Genomic DNA, 21,752 nt, shown 5'->3' on the forward strand with positions numbered 1-21,752 from the left:
TGGAGGTTTAAGCTGAAAACAGGAAGTGTGATACAGAAGCCCATGTGTACACAATAAAATTAAAGAAATGCTGTTTCTTTTGAAGGGGACACAGAGCAGCATTACTTTGATGATTTACTGGTATATTTATATAGACCTTTCTGCTAAAGCTTACTTACTTTTTACCTTTCCTTCTCCTTTAAAAATAGGTCAGTATTAAATCCTCCAACCTGATTTATGATTAATCAAGAGAGAAGCATAGCGATGAATGCAGTGGTTGAAACATGGTTTTTAAATGATTACTAAATAGCTGAGCTTAGGGTTACTGGAAAAAAATGTCCAGCCTATTCCTGTCTTCTTTCCCTGCTAGTAACATTGGCATCAATTAAAAATCTAGGCTGGTAAAATACAGCGTGCATATTCTTCATAAAATAAAAAGTGCAAAAAAGTTTGTCATCTGGCCCCTTTCAAGATGGATACAGCAGGGGCATCACTACAGAGGAAACAGACAGGGGGCCCCGTGAGTGTAGAGGACCCAGTAAGGTCTTAATTCATGAGCATTTTCTATCTTAGTAGAACCAGTAAACTTAAAGGAACAGTAATGACAAAAAGTGTTTTAAAGTAATGAAAATATCATGTGCTGTTGCCCTGCACTCGTAAAACTGTTTTGTTCAGATACTATAGTTCATATAAAAACAAACTGCTGTGTAGCAATGGTGGAAATTTAACAATGGTGGAAATTTAAAAAAAAAGCTATATGGCACAGGTTTAATAGTGGATAACAGATAATGCCATTATGTTCTACAGAGTTTATTTGCTGTGTAACCTGAGCCTTTTCTCCTTTCAATGGCTGCCCCCATTGCTACAGTTTTACCAGTGCAGGGCAACACTGCATTATATTTGTATTACTTTGATACACTTTCATTTTTTGACGTTACTGTCCCTTTAAATCAGATGTAAGAATTGGAAAGTGGAGCAGAATCCATGTCTGCATAATGATTCTAGTTGGGGAAAACCCTCAGAAGGGGGGGAAGGGGGAACTCCCTGGATCCAAATTGTACTATGGGTATAGTAACACTGCATTTTCTCACTTTCTAAAAATGCAGCCTTTTTTGGAACTACAGTATGTGATGTGTGTGCCAGTGCAACAGCATCAGGGAGAGAATTCCACAACTTCACAGCTCTCACTGTAACAAACCTTTTGTACACTTTAAGATTAAGCTTCCTTTCTTCTAATCATAGGCTGCCCTCTACTGGAAATCTACTAGTAAAATATGGCAGCATATAGTTTCTTGTACAAGCTGTTGATATATTTATTGTTAGTAATCATAAACATCTTTAAGTGTCTCTTCTGTAATTTAAACTACCCTCAGATTGGGCATCAAATCTTCATAACTTACATGTGAGATATTCTTAAGTGAGCAGTAGAACAACAGAGAGCACCATCTTGTACTCCAGTGCCATCCAATGGATTACGTTTTCATTTCCTCCATTGTGGACTAAATGATCTACAGATTATAGCACATTCAGAGTTAGACTTTGGAGTGTTTGACCTGTGTAGCCACCATGGTGCCATAAAAAAAGGAGTCACCAGACTGATGATTATGTTTTGTTTCTAAATTGAGAAGCTGTTGATGCCTGGCCTGTGCTACATGCACAAAAAATTATATCAAAAGATATATGTCCCAAGGCTTATTTTTAGTAAAAATAAATTATTTATTAGTATTCACATTAAAAAGTTTGATACATACTGACCCCACATGGCCCACCTTTGTGCGTTTCGTACCCTCCAGCACTTAGTCATAGGTGTCTCATTGGTGAACTATGAAGTGCCGGAGGGTCGAAACACGTAAGGTGGGCCATGTGGGGTCAGTATGTATCAAACTTTTTAATGTGAATACTAATAAATAATTTATTTTTACTAAAAATAAGCCTTGGGACATATAACTTTTGGTATAATTTTTTGCGTTTTGGCTGCCTTTGGAACTGGGGCATGTCCCTCTGGCTTTGTTAAAGATTCACAGAAATCAGATGTATGGACTCCCGATTAGAAAATAATTTCTGTGCTACATGCAGACAAATGTTGTTGGACTTCGCACACCCTAGCTACTAGGCGGAACAAGGATGCCTGGTGCACAAAAGTGGAGGCTCGGCCACCTCCAATAGAAAATTCCAATGGCACACAGGTGTGCTGAAACACTTCCGTAATAAACACTTGAAGTGTTTCAGCAGACCTGTGTGCCATTGGGGTCTGACAGGTTCAGGCCGACCTTGCACGCTCTTTTCCGGGTGCAGGTTGAGCTCTTCTGACTGATCTCTTCGCCCGCGAACTTCCAAATGCCGGTTTCCTACTTCCGGGTTAATGTGCGTCTCTTGCGCCGCCCCTTTTGTGACATCAGCGGTGGGGCGGATCTATAAAAGAAACCAGTAAGTCAGGCTCAGGCAGGCGTGGGTGGTGGGAGGGAACATGGTGGTCAGTGCTTCAGTAGCCTTCATAACAAGACCGGTGCTTTGGAAATTTTTGTGAGTTTTGCCGCATGTGCAGTTGTCGTGGAACAGAAAATTGCTCCAGCTGTGCATGTGCCGACATAAAAAATGCACAGTGTTCCAATTCCTATATGGGTCGATGCTAAAAAAAGCTCATGGAAAAAAGTATAATGGAAAAGGGAAAATCATTTTTAATAGTGTAGTATGATTTATAATGTTGTAGTTCCCCTACATAATATATTCCCAGAAATCACCTTAGGTGCAGTTACCCTTTAACAATCACCAAATGTGAGTGTTAGATGGGTACTTACAAAGGTTTAACTTTGAAAAGACTGGCCACCAGATGAAATTCAAAAAGGTGTGGCGAACTTTATATAGCACTTTATATACCATGCAGTGAAGACTGGATTGTCTGTGTACAGGCAAGAAGCAACATCTAGCAGATACACTTCAGCAATTTTTGATGAGTGTATTTTAATAGTTAAACGTTTGTAAGTACCGATCCAACAGTCAAATGTGGTGATTGTTAAAGGGTAACTGCACCTCAGGTGATTTCTGGGAATATATGAAGTTGTGAAACTACAACATTACAAATAATACTACACTATAAAACATTATTTCCCCTTTTTCATTATACTTTTTTCCCTGAACTTTTTTAGCGATGACCCATATAGGATTTGCAACACTGTGTCTTTTTTGGGATGAATGGGTTGCTCTTTGGTGGATGTTTTGCTCTGTGGTGTCTTTCCATTATCACCATTTTTGTTCAGAGATGTTCTTACAGTGGGCAAAGATTGTAACGATTGCTGCAGGGACTTTGCCGTTACCTCTGGTCCTTTTTATGCCCTTCGAGATCTCTCTGCAGCAGTTGACCACCCACTCCTCCTAGACATTCTATACTCAGCTGGCATTCGTGACACTGCTCTTTAATGGTTTACATCTTATTTGTCTGACCATTCCTTTAAAGTTGCCTTCTCTAACTCTACTTCTACTACATTCCCTCTCTCTGTTGGAGTTCCTCAAGGCTCTGTTCTAGGCCCCCTGCTGTTCTTGCGCTATACAACTTCGCTAGGAAAACGTATTCAGTCGTTTGGACTTTAGTATCACCTTTATGCTGATGACACCCAACTCTACTTGTCTACTCCTGATCTTTTTAATTCTGTCCTTTCCCAAGTCACAGACTGTCTCTCTGCTGTCTCCTCCTGGATGTCACAGCGCCGCCTGAAACTGAACCTTTCAAAGTCATTATATTTCCTCCAAGATCTTCCCCTATCCCTCAGATATCACTCCCAGTAAACACCACCATTCATTCCACCACACAGGCACACTGTCTAGGAGTTATACTAGACTCGCATCTGTCTTTTTCACCACACATCCAAACACCCACAAAATCTTGTCATATTAAATTGCGCAAAATTGCCCGAATATGACCATATCTCAGTTCAGAACCAACCATAACACTTATTCAGTCTCTTATCATCTCCCACCTTGATTACTGCAGCCTACTCCTCGCAGGTATCCCAACAAGTCGCCTTTCACATCTCCAATCTGTTCTAAATGCGGCTGCTAGGCTCATTCATCTATCTCACCGCTCAACATCAGCTGCTCCCATATGTATGTCCCTTCACTGGCTCCCAATCTCCTCTAGAATCAAATTCAAATTACTAACACTCACATTCAAGGCCCTTAACAATGAAGCCCCTCCCTATATTTCACCTCTAATCTCCAAATACTCTCCTTCACGCAACCTTCGCTCTGCTTCTGAACTTTGCCTTACTTCTTTTCTTATCACTTCTTCCCATTCTCGTCTACAAGACTTCTCTCTGGCTTCTGCTTTTCTCTGGAACTCTCAGCCTCAAACTATCTCCTTCTCCTTCTTTCCAAACTTTCAAGCGCTCCTTAAAGACCCACCTGTTTAAGAAAGCTTATTCAATGTACCTTAATTAATCAATCATGGCTGTATTGTAAATCACAAAATAGTTTCTAAAATCCTAATGTCTCAATTGTACCCTAACCTTTAGTTTAGTAACTATAATTTGTATGGGCCCTCTACTCCAATTGTACTTTGTAACCCTTGTTTGTTATCCACCATTTTTTTCCTGTTTGTTATAAGAAAGGTAAAGCACTGTGTATTTTGCCACGCTATATAAATAAATGATGATGATGATTACAGCTCTTGCAGTGAGTTTTCAAGGATGTCCATTTCTAAGGGGGTTGGAATAGTACTGAATTTTTCCAATTTGTAGAGGACTTTTGGAAAGAGGATATATAAACACCCAGGGCTTTAGAAATAGTTTTCCAGCTTTGTACATATCTACAATTCTTCTAATGTATCTTTTATTTGGGCATGGCTCAAATGAACAGATGTTTCTAGAGAAGGGCCTTTTTAAATGCAGGCATGCAGCAGGGTACCTCCTTGATGTACAGTACTTATCTAGTTTTTGCACTGGCTGACCCAATAGAGCTTGACTTGGTTTCCTTCCTTCTCAGTCTCTCCCCACATGGTGTCTGTTTATCCATCAGCCATTGCCACAGATGCTGCTGTGAAGAGTTGCAGTCTGTTCCCGGTCACTGCTTCCATGAGCTGATCTGTATTTCAGTAACTGCCTTCTGAATAGTAATTCTTTCTACTGACAGACAGCCACGTGACCCTGCTGAATCACTGTAGCTCTCTATGCTCTTTCCAACACCCTGTCGTTAGGACTAAATACTAGTGTCTCTTATTCTGACATATACACACACACAAATATCAGCAACCTCTTATTTGCTGAAAACCCATGTGACCATGTTTTTTAATCTACTACAACCACTTTGGGAAGATGATTCCACTTCTTCAATGTAAAGGGAAAAAAATCCTTTCTGAACTGTAACTGGTAAATTCCTTTCGATTTCAATGGATGCCTTTGTGTCCTCTTGAAATGTGTAATAATAATCATTCAGGGCTCATCTATGAATGCAGCACTATGTGCAAACTGCAATATCTGGATGCAAATTGCCATTTTTTTTGTTTACTAACCATAATGCAATTATTCTTTTTTGCAAGCAGATTACAGCACACATTTTTATAACAACATTTGTGTTTGTGAATAGTGTCACTTGCAGTCATTGTGTATGTAGAATTAACCTGCTAAGTGAACCCTAGTATTACTGGCAAGTCAAGTATTCTGCTAATTCCGGGGTTTCTTGCAAACATGTACCTAACAGTTTGTAACTGATAGAGCAGTCTGAATGGATTCATTGGTGAGTATATGCTCAGGTATCTTTGTGAATAAAGGTACATTTTGCACCAATCTTAGCAGCTTGTACTTGCCCTAGAGAATTTTTTTTTTTTTTTTTTTACAAATTCCCCTTCCTCTTAATGTTATTTTTTATTTTTTTCAAATACAACCAACTACCCCATTCCCCTTTTATTGTATTTTGTAAACACTGCAAAGGCTTAACATTCAACTGCATTAGACCTCATCTGACTCTTATATGCCCAGATTGCCAGAACGTCTAGCTTCTCCTACAAGGATGATACATTCTGCAGGAATATTAGATGCTTTACTACTGTGAGGCTGCTACCAGTATTGGCAACATCCAAAAACAGATAGACTTGTGCCATTCTAGACCATGTTTATCATTTGCACTTACCAACATGTTTTTATTCATGGGACATCTGAGGAATTCTTCAGTAAGAACACAGTACACAATAAAGATGTGTTCCTACTTGGAAACCTGTATCCCACATGAATTAGGCCCTTTGCTGGCTTTCTGCAATTCCTGACCAAGTATAGTCACCATTTTTTACTCAACTCATCTATCACCATCGTTCTTTGCAGAAATCATACTGCTGTCCTACAGTAGCGCAAGGTGTCACCCGCTTCTTACAGATGCAACCTGGAGATCTTAACTTGTGCTTTCTTAATATAGTATTATGGATTCTTTACTGAAGAATCTTCCCTCCCCAATGTAATTCACCTGTTGTTTAACTTTCCATATTGCAGGTCTGACCTTCAACGATTCTAAATCCAAAGTCCCAAATATCTCACTGCACCATTAAACGTTTGCTACTTTATTTTGATTTTAAATCGCAATATTCACTTATGGTGAATAATGTTATATAACACAAGTGCCATGTTTTATCTGTCATTACAGTTTTGCTATTAAAGGTGAATTGCCCTTTAAGCTGAAAGTCTCAGTTCTCAAAGAGCCCTGCTTATCTTAAATAGTCACAATTGTATCTTAGCTTATCTTAAATAGTTACAAATATATCTCAGTGCAGGTGCTGAGTATTCTGGGCTCTCTGCCAAAAAGCCTCTTATTTAATTAAGTTTCAGAAACGTTGTGTCTTTTTTTGGCATCTGTGTGGAGATCAAAGAGAAAATAAAGACATTTCAGTAACAATCCGGGACTGCGGGCTGAGCTGTCAAAATCTGGACTGTGTGCTATCACTATTAATGAGGACATGGTCTTAAAAGTTCTTCTGCTAATGTGGGTGTGGTTTAAAGTGGGTGTGGTTTTAAAAAGGGGGAGTGGTTAATATTGGCCCTAGGTACCCCAGAAGTGTACTGTTGGCCTGCACTGGTGAAACTGGTGTGTTTGCAACTGAAGTGCAAGGAGAGCATATTAGAGAAAGTATCTTAAAAAAAACCACTAGGGGGTGCAAAATGTTCAGTTCCTCTTCTGAAAGAGCACCATGGAATGATCTAATCCCTCCTTCGTCAAGCCAGGTGCATACACTGTAGAGCCAAGCTTTTTCACTCTACTAGGCATGCATCAGTCCAGAGTCATTGACGAAAAAAGAAGCGGAAGAAGAGGATCGCTTAGTGATGCATCTGGGCTGGTACAGTTTTCTGCTAACGGGATCACTGGCACGAAGCAGGGTCGGAGTGGGCTGGGACACTGGGGGAAAAAACCCGGTGGGCCCCTCTGGCCCAGACCTGCTCCCCCAATCCGCTCCCTGAAAAAAATAAGATTACCGGAACAAGGTGCGACGCGCACGTGCGTATGTGCACAGAGGGGAAGAAAGTTTGGCAGTCAGGATGGGGCCCATGGTGTCTGCCAGGAGGGCCATTGGTGTTGCAGCCCCAGTGAGCCCCCCAGTGCTCCAGTCTGAAGCTGGCACGAGTATCAGATAAGCGATTACCAACGGGTTGAATATATTTGGCACCTACCAAGTGATTTAACTTTTACTTTTGTGCCACTGACTGCGGCCAAGTTCAGCTATGGTCCCTAATATGTGACAACAAAAGCTAGGCATTCTCCCTGTCCCTTATACCCAGAAATATTTTATTGCTGCTCAACTAAACTCTCTGGGCCATTTACATACAATCAACAAACACCTGACCATTATGACACCTGAGCTTTTTCCAAAGTCCCCCTGCACACTGCACGGTGTAGATTGCACTCCTAAAACTCCCAAGTGCCCATATTCAGGCTGAAATCCGCCCTATATTACAAGTGACAGATAAATTCTGTTAATATCACTGACAGCAGCCAGAGACAGAATCGGACAGTTTTTGTGTTTTCTCCATCCTTGAAGAAAACTCCAAGTGTGACATTAGTCTGTTGACCCCTGCCATCACAACTTAAATGCACTCTAATGTTGGGGGTCAGACAACTGGGGGTCAGATAAGACATCAATGACAAATAAGCCTAAATGTAATAAACGTGTCATCATTGAGAGGCAAAAACACCCAGACTATCACATGACTGCGCAAGCATATTGAACTGCACATACTTCATGCTGAATGCCTACATGTTCTGACATTACTTTACATGGGTAGACAAATCAGATAATTCCTGCAAGTTTTTGATAACCAGTAAATAAATAATAGTTAAAAAAATAATAGTTAAAAGTAAGAGAATGACTTATATTAAAGGGACACTATAGCCAACCATAAAGGTGTCCCACTGCACCCTCTAATAATAGAAGTTGAGATAAAACGTAATTACACATGGAAACCAATTCACCTATGAGAATTCTACTGATCAAAAACTTAATTACAGATGCAAGATAATCAACAAATGAGTATGCGGATTCCCAGCACTATGTCAGCCATCGTGCTGTTATCTTACATACAGAGATTATTGTGCTATTTTTTATTAAATTATATTACAGGATAGACTTGTTAATGCTGGGAAGCTGTCCTTAAAGGGATTTTATGATGTAGTTTTTAAGTTTAAGTTTATTTTAAGTTTGGGGTTGAATTCTCCTTTAACCTTTAAGCATACTTTAAGCAACTGTCCTGTTTTTGTGGGACAGCACGGATTTTGACAGCTCAACCCGCAGTCCCGGACTGTTACTAAAATATCTCAACGTTCTCTTTGATCTCTGCACTGAACAGCCAAGAAAATATACACAATTTCTAAAACTTAATTGGCTTTTGGCAGAGAGCCCAGAATAATTTTGTAGAAATTTAAGATAAGCAAAGAAACAATTGTAACAATTTAAGTTAAACAAAGTGACAAATGTGTCAATTTAGGATAAGCAAAGAAACCAAGGTAATAATTTAAGATAAGCAAATAAACCAATGTAACAATTTAGGATACGCAACGAAACCTATGTAACAATTTAAGATAAGCAAAGAAACCAATGTAACAATTTAAGCTAAACAAAGAAACAAAATGTAAATTTAATATAAGCAAAGAAACAAATGTAACAATTTAAGATAAGCAAGTCTCTTGGGGAAACTTTGACTAGCATCTAAAAGGGCAATTCACCTTCATTAGTAAAACTGTATAACACATAAAAATAGGGATGCACCGAATCCAGGATTCGACTTTTTTTGCAGGATTTGGATAAGGGCGAATCCTTGTGCCTGACCGAACCGAATCGTAATTTGCATATGTAAATTAGGGGCAGGTAGGGAAATTATGTGACTTTTCGTCACAAAAGAAGATTTTTTTTCCCACTTTCTCCTTTCCATATGCAAATTAGGATTCGGTTCGGTATTCAACCAAGGATTCGGCCGAATCCCAAACAATCGATTTGCTGCAACCCTACATAAAAACCACAGAGATGTGTTCACATTTTCATAACCCGCCATATTTTGTAAAAATGAACATGGTAATTAGGAGGTGTGGCCACGCAAACGGGCGTGGTCAAAATGGTCGCCGCGCTTTTGTTCGACAAATCTTTTCGTCCCTCTTTCTATTTCCAAAACGTTGGGAGGTATGCTTTAAGGGAAGCGTCAATTTTTTTGTCAATGTATGTGACAAGATCTATTATAAATAATATTTTTAATAAATGATCAAGGAAAATAGTGGTATGATCCCTCATTCAATGTCACTTACTTCCTCTCCACTATATTTATAGCATTTCAGATGGTACAGGCCGCCTTCCTTCCTGGCCCTGCAGAATTTTATTTCTAACGCAATTTAGCAAAGGATTAACTTGCTATCAATGCTCATTGCCAGCAGCAGCAGGCACGGGTGCAAATAACATTTCCTCTTCCCCCTATTTGGTCATGTGAGCTGCTACTGCTGCTGCTGCTGGGAACAAGTCACTGACACCTGACAGGTGCCAATCTAACTTTACGTCATGCCAAGCGAGAGTCTTATTAAAGACATATAACCATGAGCTTACGTGTCCCTTGCTTCAGCACATATTAAATTCTTCGCGAGCGCTAATTCCCATCGTATTATATCCTCAATAAAACAGTCCCAGAGCAAATTAACTGTATGTGTCATGTGACTGACAGTAAGAGAGGCCATTGAGCGGTCAGCTTTTCACGGAGAGGGGCGGTGACCGAAACCTGCGTGTTCGGCCAACGCAGCTTGACAGAAAATACGCTTGACGTCGCGTAACTGACGGCAAGACGCACCAACCAGAGAGCAGCTTCGACTCCTTCCCACCAATAGTATAAAGAAATATATATTTGTGGGCGGACGTTGCGCAAAAGCAAGATAGTTTACAAGAAGTTAATGGCTAGGAAACGGGTTGCTTTGCTTATTTTTTCAACGACTTCAGATGTCTGGTTTTGAGAAGTTCATGTTTTGGAAGTCGTCACAGTAAGCGCGGATACAAGTTTCAAGGCTCCTCGTTTCAGGTCTCAGCCTTGTGTACACGCGTGACGGAAGCTATGCAGAATGCTGTGACCGGGACGGACATGCTCACGGAAGGCTTTGAGGATGAGATCGACTCGGTAACTCCGCGCTCGCCAGTGACGGGACTCGGAAGTGAAGCCGGCGTCGGACTCTCCGCCGCTGCCAAGGTTCGTCTGTTCGGGGGCTCGTCGACTGGGAACGAGAGACTGGATTTCAGGTTGGCTGCCGCTGCCGCTGTGCTCTCCTCCGGAACTGGCTCTGGCAGTGACGACGACGAAGTGTCTGAGGTAAGTTCGTAGGCGATAAAGTGCCAAAAGTGGCCTGTGAGTTAGTGCAGCCGAGCCGGAGTTGCAGTGTGTGTGTGAGTGAGGGGGCAGCAGTCTCATGACACTCCTGGGCCCTCTCCCTTCGGCCTGTGCCGCCTGCAGCCCAGTTCTATTTTAGAAACTCCCAGTTGGCTCTCACATGGCGACAGAAAGTAGATCAGGTTGTGCGCTTTACACACCCAGGCTACGACTCCCCTCCGCTACCTCCATATGGGGCAAAAACAACACAAGTACATGATTATTATTGTGGTAACAACAGCCGACATTTACTAAGCCACTGACTGATCCGGGGACTCCATGTCCCACACAAACGTCTTGCCCTGTGGCCTAAGCCAGGTGCTGAACTGCAACTCCAAACAGCAGCAGGCAAGAGAATTCTAGGGGGAAGATGAGGTGGATTCACTTTTGCTATGAACAGACGCCTGCATTCTAATGGAAAGCACATTCCTTTCTTGACAGGAAGTAGGAGGGGGGAAAAAAAAAGATGCTGTAAAAGTGATTGTATGGGAACCACATCCAGCCTGGGAGTGAGCATCATGGCACACACGTTGGTGTTGGCTTAATTATATATTTCCATTTCTTTATTGTTGTAGGAGGGAATGTTACAGTGTTGAGCCAACACTGGGCTGGTCCCATAAGCAGGAGTGCCGTTCCCGTTAAATCCTAGCCATTTCCTCGTAAATCCTAGGCTTTTCCCGTTAAATCCTAGCCATTTCCCCGTAAACCCTTGGCCGTTTCCCCGTAAACCCTTGGCCGTTTCCCCGTAAACCCTTGGCCGTTTCCCCGTAAACCCTTGGCCGTTTCCCCGTAAACCCTTGGCCGTTTCCCCGTAAACCCTTGGCCGTTTCCCCGTAAACCCTTGGCCGTTTCCCCGTAAACCCTTGGCCTTTTCCCCTTAAGCCCTTGGCCTTTTCCCCTTAAGCCCTTGGCCTTTTCCCCTTAAACCCCTGGCCTTTTCCCCTTAAACCCTAGCCATTTCCCATTAAATGATGGCTAGGGATAGGCAAATTTTTTTCGACTTGTTTTTCCGCGAAAATGACGTCCATAGACAGAAAAAATATTTCGCCGTGCGACAAAAATATTTCGACGCCCATAGACTATAATGGCCGTCGACAACATTTTGCTGGCGGCGAATTCTTGGCGAAACAGAACGGGTCAAAATCGCCCATCCCTAATGATGGCCTTTTCCCATTAAATCATAGCCATTTCCCATTAAATTATTATTATTATTATTATTATTATTATTATTATTAACATGTATTTATATAGCGCCAACATATTGCGTAGCACTGTAAAGTAAATGTGATTATACAACTACATCACATGAATTACATATATAAAATATATGGAGTAACAAACATCACAATCAATACAGGTACAAAGAGGTGTCATAGCCATTTCCCATTAAATCATAGCCATTTCCCATTAAATACTATGCTAATACATGGTCTGTACTGGGGTCCCCAACCTTTTTTTTTTTTTTTTTCTCCCATGAGCCACATGCAGACATTAAAAGAGTTGGGGAGCACCAAAAAAGCATGAAAAGGGGGTTTGCAAAATCATTGCACTTATTGGGTACTTATTGGCTGTACATAGGGTTTTTATGCAACCAAAACTTGCCTCCAAGCCAGGAATCCAAAAATAAGCATTTGATTTGTTGCCACTGGAAGCAACATCCAAAAGGGTTGGTGAGCAGGCTCAGATTTGTGGAAAGGCCCGGGCCTAGGGCGGCAGGATTTTAGCGGGAGGAAGCATAGTGACACACACTGTTTAAAACCTGGAACCTGTCACTATCTCTTTAATGTCCTTCAGTGTGGGTATTGACAGGAGCTTGGCTGTTGAAAAACTCACCTCAGGTGGCAGCGCCGAACAAGTTACCAGGGGCTGCAAAAAGCAGCTATTGGTAACTTTAAGAGCCAAATTGTTTTTTGTTTTTTTTTTTAAACCAGAAATTCAGCTCTTCTAGTGCAAGAGAGCACAATTGTGCCCCCCACAGATCCCCTCTGGCGCAGTAAAAGTAAGCACTTGGGGATCAGCATTGCAGGAACCTCCAAAGTGGCTCCTGACCCAGAAACAACGCCAAAAAAACATTTGTATTGATGTCTGCAGCAATAAAACATTTGAATGTTGTTCGCAATGAAAATTGCCTTCTCTTGCACTTTCTGGCTCTTGTGGGATTTAAATGTTTTACCACCATGTCCCTCAAGTGTCTGACGTGAAACCTGCCTAACTGCTAGTTGATCCAGAGAAAAGAAAAACATATCTTTAGCCTCTCCAATTTGCTCCAGAAGAGGAATAATTCCTTTCTGACTCCCAAGAGGGCAATTCCCTGGATCAACTTTGTGTTAAGAGCTAATATCAACAACTTTGGATTTTCTCGCCATCATGCCAGCCTCTTTGAAATAACTGTTCATATAATTTATCTTCCAGTACAACAGCTTAGTGGGGAGAATTCTATAACTTCAGAGCTCACACTGTATTAAATAAATCTTTTTCAAATCTTTAGATGAACACTCCAACTAATCTGAAAGGATACCCTCACTTCATATACTGGTGAATATAATATCAGAGTTTACTTCATGGTTCCCTTATATATTTATACATTGTCATCATATCTCCCCTTAATGGAGAAGGAAAGTCCTTTTATACTTGGGGGTGCCAAAAGTTAGACACCCCAAGTGATCTGACACACGGGCCGGTGCAACTATCAGGAGTAAACTGCAGCTGCCTGGGATTCTTCCAGTGAGCACTAAAAAAAAATCATGAAACTGCAAAAAATTTGTGAAACACATTGAAGTCAATGGGCTTCGAATAATTTTGACGCAAGACAATTTTTATGCGCACAACAATTTTTACACATGCAGCCTCTTTGTCCAAAAGCATTAAAGTGTTGCCAATTGACGTGCAACAATTTTTTTCGCGACACTTTCTCCAAAACATTCACAGTCGGTGAAGTGTGGAAAAATCCATGCCTGACGAATAAATTCGCCCATCACTAGAAAAAAACCCATATCTTCTATAGTTGGGGCCTTACCATTGCTTTGTAAAAGGGAAGAACGACTTACTCGTTCTATGAATCTATACTCCTTTTAATACAGGACAATACTTTCCTGCTGTTGACTAACATTGCTTGCTACAGCTCACTTTACTATTTACAAGTAACCCCATGTCCTTTTCCATCATGAATTTGCCTAATTTAGTCGCATAAAAGACTTGTGTCTTGCATATTTTTACTTCCTAGGTGCATAACTTTACGTATATTACGTACATTGAATCTCATGTTTCAAGGATAACATACTGGATAGAATAAATTGACCTGCATAGCTTTGTGTCATCGCTAAATATATACATTGCTCACAGTGCACTCCCTCAAACCATTAATAAACAAATTAAATAAAAGAGCAGAGAGTAATCGTACTGAATGTTCTGCTGACATGGACAACCACCTTCTGTAGATGATCCTTCAGCCAGTTTTCTGCCTGTGAAACAGAAACAGCATTACCAACAGACCATTGTTTAAAAAGTAATCCTTTATAGGGCACTGTATCAAAATTCTCCTCAATTGCAGACCCACTGTTCCTACTTACTGTTTCTTACAAAGCAATTAAACTTGTTTGTTATGATCTGTCCTTCATAAAGCCATGCTGATTACTACTTACAGTTGAGTCCTAAAGTTTACATACACCTATGCTAAATATGTTCCAACTCTTAACTTTTTTCCAATCGACAAAACTGGTTTCTGTTCAGTTCAGTTCACACATTTTCAGCGAGATTTAGGTCTTGTTTTGGTGATAAAGCTGGCCATAGATGTTGAGATTTTTAAAAGATCAGATCCTGATTGTGAAATCACGATCTTCTCAGAACGATCGTACGAATTGACCATCAACTAAAAAGACCAATTTGCCAGGAAAACAAAGGGGAGCTGCCTGCTTGGCTCTGCAAACATAGATAGATTGCACTGGGACCGACAAAGATTTTTTGACCTGGCCGATCAATTTCCTGACAGATGTCGGACGAAAAATTGTAAGATGTACGATCATTCGAATCCCACTAACCGCACGATAATTTCGAAGGATTGGTCGTTCGTCAAGAAGAATCGTTGCGTCTATGGGGAGCTTAAAACTTCAAAAAACTTCAGGTTTTTTTTTAATGCATGCCTAATAGTAGGGGGTTTATACTTGTACAACTGCCTTTCAGGCCATCGCAATGAAGTACGTTCTTAATGGTGGGTGTTGATTCTTCAGTACCTAATGTTTCCATCTCCACCAGTTCCTTTGTTGTTGTTATGGGGTTTATTTGAACCTTCCGGAGCAAAGTTTATTCATTCATGGAACAATGCAGTTTGTGCCTCATTTTTTGTTTAATTGTTAGTACAGATGCTCTTGGGACCTTCAACTTTTTGGGAAAAAGTTGGCCATACAAATTACAATTATGATCTTTCCTTGCAACCATTAGTCGCAGGAAAGATATAGTTGTTTTCTTTACAAACATTAAGAGCTGAATCATCAGATATGCAGGTAGAAGCAGTAGAATTCTTCCTCTATCTGATGATTCAGCAGTATCCCCTTGCCGACATTGGGGCAACTTCAAAGATGCCTTATCAAAATTTTCTTTCTTGGCCGATCATCAAGACAGCTGATGTCCAAGCCTTTTGCCCATATCATTTGCCTTGTCTACCACCATGCACACACCAAATATTGTAAAAAACCGTTGTTCCATACGATATCTGTGCGTGTATGGCCACCTTTATCTGTGGTTCTCCAAGCAGATCCCTAAATACAGTTACGGGTGTTTTCCCATTCAAGAATTAAGACAATTGGGCAATCACAAGCTTCATTACATCACATTTTAGTATCTTCAAGTGTGGTTAAATAGACAATCAACTTGGTGTATGTAAACTTATGACTCAGAGGAAATCATTATTTATGGTAAATAACATCTTATGTTTCTATAATTGCCAGGTTCAGGTTGTAATACCTTCTTTTTAATATTTTACTGGAATTACAGTCATTCAGCCTATTGGTGCCATACCAGATTAATCAAATATTAGCTCCAAACACCTAAACAGAATCCTGGCCTTTATCCTGAAGTTTGATTTACAGTCTAATATGAGCACACAGAAAATATTCGGGGAGATTCAGAGAGATTTAAAGAGGATACATCTTATTGTTAACAAGTTAGGGCTCCTTTGTTTTGGATTATCAGAAATATAATAAAATGCTGCTTAATTGTACCTTAGCAGATTCTATGTTATTTTATTTGGTCATATTCCTTGACCGTATCTCCCATTCCTTCTTGATTTGTTCAATAGTGCTAGTGCCACTTGTCAGCAGAAGGCTGAGTATCTAATGTTGTAGGCTGGCCTCCCTGATCCCCCCCCCCCCCCGTTTTAGTGTTCAGTTCAAAGTGCCAAATATTTACCCCATATAGTATAATTACTTTTTGTCCCAGGTCTTGTCATATCTTTATTTTTATATATTATTTCCTGACAACACATTTCTTTGGTGCATTGTTGGTCAACTGTTGAAAGTGCTCCTGAAATAATCACTCTCATTGGCTCTGTTATTTCATGGGGTTAGATGTTCTCCGTTATTTGGCTAATTTTGATTCCGTGCTTTTCTGAAAAGTGGCCGCCCAGATCTGCATTTCTTCTGTTGGAATACAGTTTGGGCAGCTGTTAAAATAGAAGTGCTAGATGCTTTTTATTACAAGGATTGTTAAGGGAACCTGTAGGCAATGCAGAACAATGTGGTCAAGTTGGCAGCCCCTTAGTGTTCTTTTAAAGGCTCTTTAACAAGTGACTGTTCTGTATTTTTACAGAAGAACACAGATCAGGTAAGCCATTTGTCAGAAGTGAATTGCTATGCCCTGCTTAGAAGAAACTACTCCATGTTTGGTCCTTGCAAGCTAGATAATTCGATCACCAGTGCATAGATAATCCACTGCATAATGGACTTCTGCTAGCAAAAGAGTTACTTTAGGCACATGTTTTGCTTAGAAGAAAGTTTGCTTAGAAGAAACTACTCCATGTTTGGTCCTTGCAAGCTAGATAATTCGATCACCAGTGAATAGATAATCCCCTGCGTAATGGACTCCTGCTAGCAAAAGAGGTACTTCAGGCACACGTTTCCCATCTTTTCACCAAAAGTATATCGGCATTGATAGAAGTCCTTTAGCAGTGGGAAGTACTTTTAGGTGAGCCACAATCTTCTGACAGATGGTCTCCTTTTATGCTCAAGCAACCTCTGGTACAATAAAGAATTCATAGTGGATTCTGTAATTTTGAGCTGCCCATGCCCTGATGCACTGATGTTCACCAGAAATAAAGACTTTTTTCAGTTACTTTCCATTTTATTTATATATTTTTTACTGTTTTTTCAAAATCTAAGTTTAAAGTTTAATGTCCCAGTCTTCTGATAATGATAATTCAGGTGCAGATTCTGAACTGTAACAATTTTGTAACATTTAGTTGATCCATTTTTCAGCAGTATTGGCAACTATTGTATCAATTCTAACAGCTGCCTTTAAAGGGATACTGTCATGGGAAAACATGTTTTTTTTAAAATGCTTCTGCTCCAGCAGAATTCTGCACTAAAATCTGTTTCTAAAATAGCAGACAGATTTTTTTTTTATATTTCATTTTGAAATCTGACATGGGGCTAGACATATTGTCAATTTCCCTGCTGCCCCATGTCATCTGACTTGTGCTCTGATAAACTATATTCACTCTGTGCTGCTTTACTGCAAATTGATATAATCCCCTCCCCACCCCCAGCAGCTTAACAGAACAATGGGAAGTTAACCAGATAGCAGCCCCAGGCCCGGACTGGCAGTCTGCGGGTTCTGGCAAATGCCAGAGGGGCTGCAGTAACTTACCATTCAAAGTCGTTATTTAGTGGGCTGGTGGGGGGCAATTTGGGCCTCTGTGTAATCGGAATGCCAGAGCCTGTTTTGACTCCCATTCCAGACCTGAGCAGCTCCCTAACACAAGATAACAGCTGCCTGGTAGATCTAAGAACAGCACTCATGTATGGTAAGGAGGATACCTAAATAACTGCCCCACACTTTCCTAATAAATAGAAAGCTACTCCGAACAAAGGTTGAGCGCACCAACAGTCCGATGATCACTTCTGCACCCTTACTCTTCTTCAAATACTTCTGTTTATGGTCAACTGTGTACAGCCTTTTGTTGACTTTTATATTTAAAATCATTTTCAATTTGGTGGATGTATATGTTTTGAGAGATGTTTAATAACTGTTAACAAAGTAGGTAAAAACATTTTGCTTCCGATTCATACAAATGTCTTGCATTTGTTCTCAGTCTTCATTTTTATTTTACATTAGGTTGAGTCGTTTATTTTGGACCAAGAGGACTTGGACAATCCAGTGCTTAAAACTGCTTCTGAACTCTTCCTATCCACTGCTGCTGAAGGAACTGACTTTAGAACTGTTGATCCGGAGACACAGGCACGCCTAGAAGCATTATTAGAAGCTGCAGGTATTTATTATTGTTTGTTCGGCAAAAGATGTAATCTGTTTATTATTCACTAATTTAAATGTTTTTCTGCCCTTTGAGTTTTCATTCTAATGTCGTGCCTGAGGGTGACTATTGTTAAATAACACACTTACCAGTTCCTGTTTAGTGGTTTAAAATAGGGGCTGCTCATCTTTAAATTAACTTTTGGTATGACTGATATTGTGAGATAATTTGCAATTGGTCTTTTTTATATTTAGTAGTTTTTAATTATATAGCTCCAGTTTGGAATTTTAAAAGCTATCTTGTTGCCCTGGTCCATATTACCCTAGCAGCCAGACAGTGGCTTGAATATGAATCAGAGAGGCCTATATGGAATGATAAGTAACAATAACATTAAAACTATACCCATACTGAGCAATAATTTTTTTTTTTTTTTGGCTGCTGGGTTCAGTGACCCCCACTGAAAGATGGAAAGAATCAGAGAAGGCAAATAATTCACAAACGATAAAATATAAATGTAAATTGGTTTGTGTTGGCCGTTCTGTAACATACTAAAAGTTCATGGTGAACTACCCCTTTAAGGTTTTTTTTTTTTTTTTATTTATTTTTTAAAGATAATTGCATAGATGAATTTGTTTAGAGTTTATAATGCATGGTGGCATTCACAATGGCAACTGCTTGATTTACATTTTTGGCACTGTGGCTTCATGTACCTAGTTTTTTTCACTTAGGGGATGTTCACCTTGAACAATATAACTGTATTAATACATAAATCATGATCCCGAGTCTCCCCAGAAACTCACCAGTCCTACCCTTTAAAGGGATACTGTAATGGGGAAAAAAATTTTTTCAAAATGAATCAGTTAATAGTGCTGCTCCAGCAGAATTCTGCACTGAAATCCATTTCTCAAAAGAACAAACAGATTTTTTTTATATTAAATTTTGAAATCTGACATGGGGCTAGACATTTTGTCAATTTCCCAGGTGCCCCATGTCATGTGACTTGTGCCTTCACTTTAGGAGAGAAATGCTTTCTGGCAGGCTGCTCAATGTAACTTAATGTGTTTCAGTGGGACATGGGTGATACCACTCCAACTTGCAGTAAAGAGTGATTGAAGTTTATCAGAGCACAAGTCACATGGTGTGGGGCAGCTGGGAAATTGACAATATGTCTAGCCCCATGTCAGATTTCAAAACTGAATATAAAAAAAAATCAGTTTGCTCTTTCGAGAAATGGATTTCAGTGCAGAATTCTGCTGGAGCAGCACTATTTACTGATTCATTTTGAAAAAAAAAATTTCCCCATGACAGTATCCCTTTACGTTCCTGGTGTTTGTCATCTCCATAATCCAGGAGCAGACTCTTGTAAAAGTTACAATTTATTACAATTTGTTGATACATTTCTCGACTGTTTCTGTTGAATGGTTGCAACTATTGTATCAATTGTAGCAGTTGCCATAAAGATAAGACGTATCAACTAATGTGTCAAATTAGAAAACCAATACGGTGAAAGAAAGCTCCTGAGTCTTTTTCTGGTGTACTATCTGATAGAGTCCTGCAGCGGGTCAGGTACCCGCGGGTTACCCGCAAAAAAGCAGGTAACCTGCAGGGTGCAAAATGGAAAAAGTGTTTGTAAGGTGAACACCCTCTTTAAGTGGGTTCTGCGTTAATAAATTAGGGAGAAAAAAAGAGAATGCTATTGTAATTGTTGACCTCAAAATATAGTTAATTTAGTTAGATTAGAAATTCAAATTTCATTTTTGAGTAGTTTAGCTGCAGTGTCCAGTGTACTGTGTGGAAGTCCTAAGGGTAGAGCAGTTCTACAAAATGTTTTACATTTTTTTATGTTTAGAACAGTGCTCTGTGATTTCCATAGCCTGTGCTTATTATCCACCATTTCATACGTCTATGTTTGTGGTTGTTTTTTTTTTTATAACAAATTATTCAAATATGTCTATAGCATTCGTAGGCATTTTGGGGCCACGAGTCTCTTGGAAAAACACGCTCGAAGGCCTCCACTAAGGCAGCCCATTATAAAACGCTTCTATGTAATTTAATATTTTTATGTTGCATTAAGAAACCAGTATAATGGAAAAACGTATAGACTATGAGTGGATTTGACTTTTACAGTATAAATATGCATGCCTTGTATGTAATTATTGGATCCTAACATGCATGCAGTTGAAGGTTTTAATAAGTCTTGTGCATCTTGTGTTTCTTTCATACTAACCTGATTTGAACATACACGGAAGGAATTGGTAAATTGTCCACTGCTGATGGTAAAGCCTTTGCAGATCCTGAAGTACTTCGAAGATTGACGTCATCTGTGAGCTGTGCTTTGGATGAAGCTGCGGCTGCGCTAACTCGGATGAGAGCGGACAATACTCTTAGCACAGGACAAGTAGACAAGTATGCACCTATGGGTTAATATTTGTATCCTTTTGTAAAATTAACATCCTTAACCAGGCATTAAATCTATCTAGGCCATTCCTTCCAAAACACTCTTCAAGCTGATTCTTTGGAAGGCATTCATGTTGCTAGTTATCAGCTTTCAAGGGGAAATAATTAATATATAGTGTTTCTTGTATTCCTTTACTAAACAAATTATAATTTTACATGACTTTTTTGCTATAAAGGCATTCACTTGAATTTTATCCTGAGCAATAAACCCTTTGTTTAGCACTGCTCTAGATAAAGAATGTTGTGGCCTGATGCTCCTATCCATATATGGTACTGTACTGCCTGGGTCCATAAGGCCACGCTGTGTGGTCCAAATTGGTTGATGTGCGTGCAGTATTTTTGCAGTTATTACCCATAAATTTTGAATGGCTACATTATGTCTTTAAAGGAACAGTTACACCAAAAATGAGTGTTTAAAAGTAATGAAAATATCATTTGTTATTGCCCAGCACTGGTAAAACTGATCTGTTTGCTTCAGAAACACTACTACAGTTCATATAAACAAGCTGCTGTGTAGTTTTACCAGTGCATGGCAACACTGCATTATATTTGTATTACTTTAAAAAACTTATTTTTTTTTTTTTGGATGTTACTGTTCCTTTATATACTGAATTATTGCACCAGCCTAAAGTTTCAGCTTGTCAATAGCAGCAATGATCCAGGACTTCAAACTTGTCACAGGGGGTCACCATCTTGGAAAGTTTCTGTGACACTCACATGCTCAGTGGGCTCTGAGCAGCTGTTGAGAAGCTAAGCTTAGGGGTTGTCGCAAATTATCCAGCAAAAAATGAGGTTATCCTCTATTATAAACTGATGCTACAAGGCTGATTATTAAAGGAGAATTCAACCCCCCTCCCCTGTGTTGACCTCCCCCCCAACATATCTCCCTACTGGCAAATGCTTGTTACTGACCCCTCCGTGCAGATCCTCTCCTGTTGAGTTCACGGCAGCTATGTTTGCCCGTGTGCTCTTTTTCCTGTATTCGCCGGCAT

General features: G+C 39.9%; 1 protein-coding gene across 3 annotated transcripts in view; it reads left to right on the top strand.

Annotated features, from left to right (window-relative positions):
* The first annotated feature begins 10,299 nt into the window (after nt 1–10,299).
* Nucleotides 10,300–21,752, top strand: part of LOC108710905 (ankyrin repeat and KH domain-containing protein 1) — a 72,512-nt gene continuing 61,059 nt past the window's right edge. Inside the window, exons 1-3 of one of the 3 annotated variants that reach the window (XR_005966251.1) lie at nt 10,300–10,784; nt 18,168–18,321; nt 20,553–20,709. Coding sequence is in view for 2 of the 3 variants with exons in the window: in XM_018252109.2 (XP_018107598.1) it covers nt 10,533–10,784; nt 18,168–18,321; nt 20,553–20,709 (563 nt within the window). In the remaining variant the exon portion in view is untranslated. The remainder of the gene's footprint in view (nt 10,785–18,167; nt 18,322–20,552; nt 20,710–21,752) is intronic. The other 2 variants (XM_018252109.2, XM_018252108.2) reach the window with 2 other exon arrangements.

Source organism: Xenopus laevis, chromosome 3L (genome assembly GCF_017654675.1).
Source record: "Xenopus laevis strain J_2021 chromosome 3L, Xenopus_laevis_v10.1, whole genome shotgun sequence".
Taxonomy (NCBI): Eukaryota; Metazoa; Chordata; class Amphibia; order Anura; family Pipidae; genus Xenopus; species Xenopus laevis.